The 9,062-nt window shown below is 34.4% G+C and overlaps 2 protein-coding genes across 3 annotated transcripts; both read right to left on the reverse strand.

Annotated features, from left to right (window-relative positions):
- Positions 1 to 1,661: 1,661 nt before the first annotated feature.
- Positions 1,662 to 5,035, reverse strand: med19 (mediator complex subunit 19). 2 transcript variants are annotated; one of them, XM_023328897.1, is made up of 7 exons: positions 4,913 to 5,035; positions 4,675 to 4,824; positions 4,130 to 4,252; positions 3,406 to 3,539; positions 3,225 to 3,321; positions 3,046 to 3,140; positions 1,662 to 2,035 (listed from the first exon to the last, which is right to left on the reverse strand). In XM_023328897.1, exons 2-7 carry the CDS (start codon positions 4,772 to 4,774, stop codon positions 1,970 to 1,972), a joined length of 615 nt encoding a protein of 204 aa, XP_023184665.1. In that variant the 5' UTR covers positions 4,775 to 4,824; positions 4,913 to 5,035; the 3' UTR covers positions 1,662 to 1,969. The 2 variants fall into 2 exon arrangements, with proteins under 2 accessions (XP_023184665.1, XP_005809854.1); XM_005809797.3 differs by having other exon boundaries at positions 4,675 to 5,023.
- A 76-nt stretch (positions 5,036 to 5,111) lies between these two features.
- Positions 5,112 to 9,062, reverse strand: LOC102217117 (polyamine-modulated factor 1-like). Its single transcript, XM_005809814.2, has 5 exons — positions 8,783 to 9,062; positions 8,128 to 8,233; positions 7,796 to 7,896; positions 6,353 to 6,548; positions 5,112 to 5,304 (listed from the first exon to the last, which is right to left on the reverse strand). Exons 1-5 carry the CDS (start codon positions 8,983 to 8,985, stop codon positions 5,239 to 5,241), a joined length of 672 nt encoding a protein of 223 aa, XP_005809871.1. The 5' UTR covers positions 8,986 to 9,062; the 3' UTR covers positions 5,112 to 5,238.

The raw sequence follows: 9,062 nt of genomic DNA on the forward strand, positions 1-9,062 counted from the left end.
AAATGTAGAGCATGCACCTTCCAAAGTAAGAAGACTTATGAGGCATATGAAGAAGATTTAGAGAATTTTATCTGAGCCCATCTGATAATTTGAACACAAAAATGACTGGATGTTTAGATGCCACGTCTACCTCCTGTTGTTTTGTCCCAGTTTCATCCACAGTACAATGGACTCTTTCGATTATCTGATTTTTCTTCAGATAAACACTAAAAACATTTGTAAATTCCATTTTTACCTTTGGTCATCCACTTGTTTCACTAATAATGCTAGAACCCAAACATTTCTGTAATTTATTTACAGTACAGACCAAAAGTTTGGACACACCTTTCTAATTCAATGGGTTTTCTTTATTTTCATGACTATTTATAAGGCAAGAAATTCCACTTATTAACCTGACAGGGCACACCTATGAAGTGAAAACCATTTCAGGTGACGACCTCTTGAAGCTCATCAAGAAAATGCAGAGTGTGTGCAAAGCAGTATTCACAGCAAAAGGTTGCTACTTTGAAGAAACTAGAATATAAGGGGTATTTTCAGTTGTTACACTTTTTTGTTTAGTGCATATTTCCACATGTGTTATTCATAGTTTTGATGCCTTCAGTGTGAATCTACAATGTCAATAGTCATGAAAATAAAGGAAACTCATTGACTTAAAAGGTGTGTCAAACATATATATATATAGGAAATGTGACTGACGGGTGATTCTGACAGTGTTGTCTGAACAGTTTTAAAACACTTTGTATTGCTTTATGCACAGAAATTAACTAGTGTGTGTATATGAGTATGCAAGTGTATGTTTTATACTTTAGCTGCAGTAGAAATAAAAAGGGAAATCTATTTTGTAGAGGGTTTACAGTAAAAGTAGCTCAGATGATTCTACTTCTATACAGCTTTTATTTCTATGGTCTTGCATTGACTTGGAAAAAAATATCATTTTTGTAAATACAACGGTGGTGCGGCTTGTTACTTTTATAACATTTTCAGCTTGTTTTACTATAAATATTGGAGTGTATAGCATAGGAACATAAGGACGACCTGCTGTGCTTTTAGTCTGTTTCCTTGATGTGATTTCACATTTGATTTTAAAATAAAAACTGTTTGTAACAGGTTGTGTTCCCTGTGTCAGTAGCAGAAAAGTAATGATCCTAAATGTAAACAAAATGTATATGTTCATATTACACAGATGTAAGTTTTTGCCACTTTTTCTTATTTCTGATGCATGGTTTGTTTTTTCTCTGTAGAAGAAAATAGTTTTGCTTTATTATTTTTCGTTTTGCTGTCACCTTGCCTTTCAGTAAAGAGGTATTTCTAAGAGCATTTTTGCCAAACAGCTTTCTCTGTAAACCAAAGCCATTTTCCATGAACGAACAGTTTGACAATAACGCAGCCACTGACCTCATGAGAACAGACTGAATTCCTTTTGTTATTTCAGCAGTAAGTATAAGTTACATGTGGTCTTTTCGGCTGTGATCTACGAGCAAAAACATTGGCTTAAACCGTATTTAAGGACTTTATAGCAGTCCCTGTGTACCGTTAAAGAGTTTTTGATTTACGGAATTCATTTAGGTTATCCAACATTATTAGGTAAATAAATGTACAAATAAAACATAACGTAAATGTGTCATTTTTTGGTAAGGTGATTCAGATTAAGGAAAGAAACATAAAATTAATAATCAAAGTTTATTTGATTTTGGCATTATGGTCAAAATAAGAACAAAAAAATTAAAGAAATACACAACGGCTGTTTAGTCCATCCACACAGTTGTTGTTTTTTTTAAGCTTAATCTGTAACATCTCTTTCCATTTTTACCCAGCATCTCTGCTTACTCAACACACACACATGCACACATTATACAGCCATCTGTTTATCTCATTTAGCATACCTTTAATAATACAATAACCTGTAAAACACACACTCTTACAAAACGTCACACATTCAAACAGGCAGACACACACAGTGGGCTTCTGTCTATCTGAGGCTGTTGCTGCTGGGCTGCGATCCAGTGAGGCCGGGGTGGTCTGGGCTGTGGCGGTTCTGGATCAGGGCAGAGACAAACACCGGTTTAATTTTATATAGTCATGCTTTCCGACATTGTTCACACACAGATAAAAGTTTCAAACTGGTTTAACAATTCTAATGCAAATTAAGAAATAACCACAACATTAAGATTTCAAAAACCTTTTGGATTTGTTGTCTTAATGCAAAGTTAATCTCTAAGAAAGCCCAAAATTGCCTTAATTATACAAATAAATAGTTTCTTATAAACAAGTCATAATTAAAATGACAAATGTTCAGGTGCTTATTAAATATCTTGACTTTTTTTTTTTTTTTTTACAAAAAAGTATGAGCAATTATTTCAGTATTTATTAGTTCATGGTCATGGAAACAATTATCTCACTTTAAAAAAAACATGTTTATTATGCTAATTTTACTGTAACAACTTAGTCATAACCAAAAAAATTAACTATTTATTTGTTACATTGAATAAATAATGTACATTTGCTCTCCATGCATCTCATATGCACATGGCCGTAATACCTAAAAAAGAAACTAAAGAAATTTGTAGTAATCAAAAGACATTAAATACCAAGCCAGTGTTGCACAGCAACACTCAGGATGTTGACCAAATATGGTGATGTAATTGTAGTTTGTCACACAAACAAAAAAGGAACTAGGAGCAAATCAAGAGCTGGAAAATTGACAGCAACCTTTAAAGTCAACAATGATAAAAGTAACACCTGTTGCTCACAATGTAGTTATAAATCCATTTTCTCCTCCAGTTTGATTATTTTTAATAATTACTAACACCTTACATGAGCCAACACCAAAATCTATTTTAAAACTTACTTAAATGATGTATTTATATTTTTCAGATTCACTAGAGATGTTCGATTTCTTTCTGTAGATAGTGTCTGAAAAAAACATCATCCTCTTGTCTTACAGAATTAGACAAGACAATCATATCCAACTCAAAATGTAATCATTTTTGATCCGAGTCATAAAGAAAATAAATTATTACTTTGATGTTAAACATTTATTCTCACCTTCTTCTTTTTCTTGTCTTTCTTCTTTTTCTTTCGATCCGGGTCATCGTCCCTCTTTTTCTTCTTTTTCTTAGGATCAGAGTCTGAGGGAGTTTCTGAAAACGGTAGAGAAGCAGGTAAGTAAGTGGCTTGCAGACATGCTGAACTCATTTGCATTTAAAGGTAATAATTTGTCCTACCTTGTGGTAATGGGTCCTGTGGTCGGTGGTGCTTGTGTTTATGCTTGCTCTTCTTCTTTGGAGGCTGTATGTGCATCAGTCTGTACTGTTCTGGGAGCTGGAAATATGTGCATGCATTAGTATTTAATATCTATGATGTGTTTAAGACGTTAGCAGCAGACCAGAATATGAAATAAAGTACCGGTCCTGTGTGTAGTCTGAATCCTGTGAGCGAAGCACCAGTTAGCGGGCTGAAGGAGTTCCCACACACTGGAGGCTTATCGATCAGAGAGCGTAACGAGCTGCCGTCCTGAGTGCCCGGACAGTCGATCATACCTGCCACGCAGGAGATGGAGAGAAAAGTTTAAAGAAAGCAAACTGACAAATATGTGCAAGGGACACATATGACATATGGGTATTTCAATAAGATCTTACAGCATCAGATTCCCACACCTGAATTAGGTGATCATGGCTGAAATGCTAAAGATCACTGAAAGTAATGGGAACACTGGTGGCAGAATTGAAATTAAGCAGTAGGGAGAATGAATGTGCCTTTTTTACAACTGTTACCCTCATTGTAATATTCAACAATAATGTCACATGACGTTTCTTAATACTATGCAGTCCTTGCTCAAATTGTGCTTCTATGCAATACGTATTAACATTATGACACTGCTCCACTTCTTTTCATCTGTATCCTATACTGTTGCGTACTTGTACTTTTTGAGGTAAAAAGTTTACTATTTACATTTAAATGTTCAAACAAAAGACCAAGAGTTAAATTTAAAAGACTCCTAGCATCTATAGAAGAGACTGCAATTAAGTCTTCCTGACTTGAAAAAAAGTAATTTCCCAAGATAAGAACAGTACATAGGAAATGACAGACGAAAGCTTTTGTTTTTTTTATAAATTAACAGGCTGCTTACCTGGTAACTCTGGCAGAAAGTTGCTCAGCTTCTCCTTCACCTTCTTCCCACAGAACTTGTTGTAGGCATGTTCCAGGTTGTAGTGTGTGATAAGGTTGGTGTTGCCCGTCAATTCGTTTCCAACTAAACACACAAAATTATATTGAAAACGTTTTGCTAAAAATTGAACAAAATGTACAGTAAAGTTGTAACAAACATCTAGTAACGTGTAGGTGAACGGTGACTGTTGATGCTACAACACGAATGCTCCCTCTGGTTATACAACATTTGGTTTTAAAATGAAACATAAACGAATATACGGCCTTTAAGAACAAAAGTAAACAAACGTAAGTTTAAAGTATGTTTGTCGAGATGTAAATAATACAACTATTCTGATTTAAAAAAAAGAGAGGCTAATAACGACAATTAGCTTTCACTTGTGCCGTTAGCAACTGTTAGCAACACTGTTTACAAACTGTTTGTCAGTGTGTAATTATCTCAGCCAAACCCGTTGAAAATACAAATATCACACATTGTGTCCAGCAGGCGTAATAACGCGAACGTACCAGGAAGCTCTCGCAGTAAATAGAAAGGTTCGTTCATGGCTCCGGACTTTCGCAGTGCAGGCCCTTCATCCACGAGCTGCGGTGGCATCTGCGCCGCCATGGAGACTTGGTTCTGCGGGATAGGTGGCGGCGGCTTCCCTGGTCCAAAACCTAAAGACGAAGACCCGGGAGGTCCCTGAGCTTCATTTTGCCCGAACAGAGTGGAAAACATTTCAGTCATATTTATCAAGATTAATACATTTAAAGCGTTTTGGGGGTGAGGGAAGCCGGTCTTGTCTAGCTTAAAGCTTGTCCATGTAGCGTTGCGTCAACGAGTATCCATGCGAGCGTCAACTGCTTTGCTTCTCTTCTTTGTGGCTTTATTTTCACGTCCCAATTTACCGTAATACTGGAAACAAACACGCACAATACCGTAGTACCACCATTTACATGTGAATGTCAAAAACAAACACAAAACACACAAATACTGACTTGTATAATTTAATTTATTTTCAAACTGGTTGGTAGAGTAAATAACATATGTGCATTTAAAAAGTTCCCAATGTTAAAACAAAATAACAATAGTCATTCATCAAATACATGAGCAGGGCAAAGGGAAGAAGCCAATCTTTCAAATTCAGTCACTGTGGCCTGTAAATGACAAAGATAAAGAAAAAATTAACAATCATGGTTAAAATCCTTACTTTTTAACCTAAGAAGGGGTAAAATGAAAACCCAATTGTACAATGAACAGAAAAGAACAGAAAAATCTTATAATTTAATGTTGAAGTTGGATTTAATTTAATTCTAAACATTAGCACACTGACAAAATTGTTGTTTTTTTATAAGTGTATTTTTCTGTACTTCTACAATTTATTTGAATTGATGCACTTTTAATCCTTTTTACTAGTTTATGGTTTGTTTTTTTAAGCTTTTTCTATAGTATTTTAGTATTTCTTTAAATGTAGTTATTTTGAAGTTGGTTGTATGCATACAATATAAATAAAACAATTTCTTAGGAAAAAATGCTCAAGGTATTCATTTTACCTCAAAGCATTTTACTTTATTTGATATTTAAAATTAGTTGAATTTATTAGTGTTTGAAAATTCTCCTTGTAGTTTCTGTGTGTGTTTTTTTAAGATTACTATTTGACTTCTATGCATTTATTTACTTGTATATATATATATATATATATATATATATATTTGTCAGTGTGCACTTTTCATTTACTATTCATTTAGTTTTCAGAGAAAATAAATAGTTGTCAGATACAGGTATTAGTTTACTAAGTTGTTTATGAAGCAAATATTCTGCAAATTCACTTTTTGCTCTTTGTTGATAAGTTATGATAACTAAGTGCTTTTTCTTTATTACTTTTCATAATTTACAAATAAAAAATATCATAAAACAGAATTTAACTCAAACATCAATGCTTATCTTTGATAGTGCTTCAAACTTCCCTTTTTTAACAAATTTCAGCTAACTTGTAAGAAAAAGAAATAAACAAAAATTTTAATCTAAAGAAACTGTGATATACAACTTTAATGAATTCTGAAAGATAAAAAATTATTTAAAAATAAAATGCTAAAAAAAACTGGTTATACGCTCATGGACAGAAAACTTAAAATAACAATGAACTCCCATCTCTATATCTTGTTAATATTTGAAGTCTCCTGCAGATTGCCTCTTATTTCTTACCTTCCACTCATCTACACCTGTAGAAATCCGATGCTCAGTTTGAGCAATGCCTTCTCTCCCCGCCCGAACCCTCTCTGCCAGTGCAGCGTTCTCTGCTTGAATCCTTTTCAGCTCCAGCTTCATGTAGGCCTCTTGCTTCATATAGTATGGCATCAAAAAGCTGCAGATGTCCTGCTCAGGAACTCCACTGGGCCGCCTTAGAGATGTTGAAACAAATAGAGACCAAAAAGCTTCAACCTTAAATACTAATAAATATATATACACTTTTTTTTTTGTCTGAGCTTGTCCTATTAGCTAACAATAACCCTGAGTTAAAACAAATAGGTTTAGGAAATGGGGCTGCACAGTGGCGCAGTTGGCAGCACTGTTTGCAAGGTCTCCCTGTGTATGTGTGGGTTCTCCAGCTTTCTCCCACAGTCCAAAAACATGACTGTCAGGTTAACTGGTCTCTCTAAATTCTCTGTAGGTGTTTGTGCATGGTTGTTTGTCTGTCTTGACTGTCTGTCTGTCTGTCTGTCTTTGTGTTGCCTGGACAGGTGGCCTGTCCATCGTGTACTCCTCCCCTGGCCTGTTGACTCCTGGTCCTCATGACCCCACTGGGGATAACTGGGGATAATGGATGGTTGGATGGGTTTAAGAAATAAATTACCTGTATTTTCTAAGTTTTTTTTACTTTTTGAAGGGGTAAAATGAAAACCCAATTGTACAATGAACAGAAAAGAACAGAAAAATCTTATAATTTAATGTTGAAGTTGGATTTAATTTAATTCTAAACATTAGCACACTGACAAACTTGTTTTTTTTTATAAGTGTATTTTTCTGTACTTCTACAATTTATTTGAATTGATGCACTTTTAATCCTTTTTACTAGTTTATGGTTTGTTTTTTTTTAGCTTTTTCTATAGTATTTTAGTATTTCTTTAAATGTAGTTATTTTGAAGTTGGTTGTATGCATACAATATAAATAAAACAATTTCTTAGGAAAAAATGCTCAAGGTATTCATTTTACCTCAAAGCATTTTACTTTATTTGATATTTAAAATTAGTTGAATTTATTAGTGTTTGAAAATTCTCCTTGTAGTTTCTGTGTGTGTTTTTTTTAAGATTATTATTTGACTTCTATGCATTTATTTACTTATATATATATATATTTGTCAGTGTGCACTTTTCATTTACTATTCATTTAGTTTTCAGAGAAAATAAATAGTTGTCAGATACAGGTATTAGTTTACTAAGTTGTTTATGAAGCAAATATTCTGCAAATTCACTTTTTGCTCTTTGTTGATAAGTTATGATAACTAAGCATAAAGCTTCAGGTAGTGAGTTTATAGTGAGAATCTCAGCATGTTTAGATGGATACATGACCATCTCTTGTAACTTCTACACAACTGTAATATAAACAATGCTTTGGAAAGTGAATATTATTTATTAATGTGTACTGACCATGCAGGGTCTGGTTTGTCCTTGGCCTTGATTTCCAGCTTGTCCAGTTCATTAAATTTGGACTCAAACTGGCCTTCCTCCATTAGTTTCATGATGTCCTCCTTAAAGTGCAGAGATACATAACAAATACAATCAAGCAACTAATCACATAAAGACCTTAAATATATTTATACATTTAACTTCTTTTGCTGAAAATTTTCAGAAGTCATATCAGCAAGTGCAGATGAAAGATACAATGTATAATACATAATGGATACATGATACATTTTAATGGCTTTGAACAATGTCACGTGCTGTTGTGTGTATGAAATAATCAAAACGGTGCTTCTCACCTGTATGGATTTCTGTAGCATTTCTGTAAAATGCTTATGAATTTCCTCCATGCTCTTAATGTTCTTCTTGTACAGCGGGCGAAACGTGCTGGCAAAAGCCTTAAAACTGAAAAAGAGAAATGTCCGACTCTTTATGTTGTTTTGTTTACATCTGATTTGTAATTTTTAGTTGCATCTATGAGTATTATGTAAAAACACATGTTTGAGTAAATCACTCTGGACTAAAAATGGCCACAACAAAATAGTATGACGGGAGAAGAAAAGAGGGGATGACGTAAGGAAGGAAAGAACATAAGGACAAGAGACCAAGTTTTGCAAGAAGAGAAGGATGAGAAGAAAAGGGTAAATAACAGAAGGAAAGAAATAAGCTAAAACACAGTGGAAAAAATTAATAACACTTGAGGAGGACAACAGGGTAGTGAATGAGGATGTATTAATTTTTCTAACGACGATTAAAAGCTTGAAAACACTCAAGTTAAATTGTATATTCTTTTTACTCTTTTCAAGAATGCACTTACATTTTTCATTTATCCCAATTTAGGAAAATTGTGTATCAAGTAAAATAAAAATGAACATGCTTTTTTTTTTAACATGACAAAATGTAAACGAGTTCAGAAAACCTTCTAAAGCCTAGAGTAGTTCTTCGACGTGTTACCTGGCATGTTCTATGAACTTGTTCAGGCTCTTCTGAATCACTTTATCGAACAGCTTCAGCCGGTTGTACCGAGCAGCCGTCTCCTCCGCCGCTTTACTGCCAGGTTCGCCTACTGTGGCCGCCGCATCAGTCCGCTTTTCGGTGGAGTCGCTTTCTTTTTGCTTTTCATCTTCATTTTGTCCAGAACAACCCTGGCCCTCCATCTTCAACTAGCTTTGTTTACGTTTTTGGAAGTACCCGCCAAATCTACGGCAAGCCGCTGTGCCCACAAAGAAAGTTC

Source organism: Xiphophorus maculatus, chromosome 23 (genome assembly GCF_002775205.1).
Source record: "Xiphophorus maculatus strain JP 163 A chromosome 23, X_maculatus-5.0-male, whole genome shotgun sequence".
In the NCBI taxonomy this organism is placed as follows: Eukaryota; Metazoa; Chordata; class Actinopteri; order Cyprinodontiformes; family Poeciliidae; genus Xiphophorus; species Xiphophorus maculatus.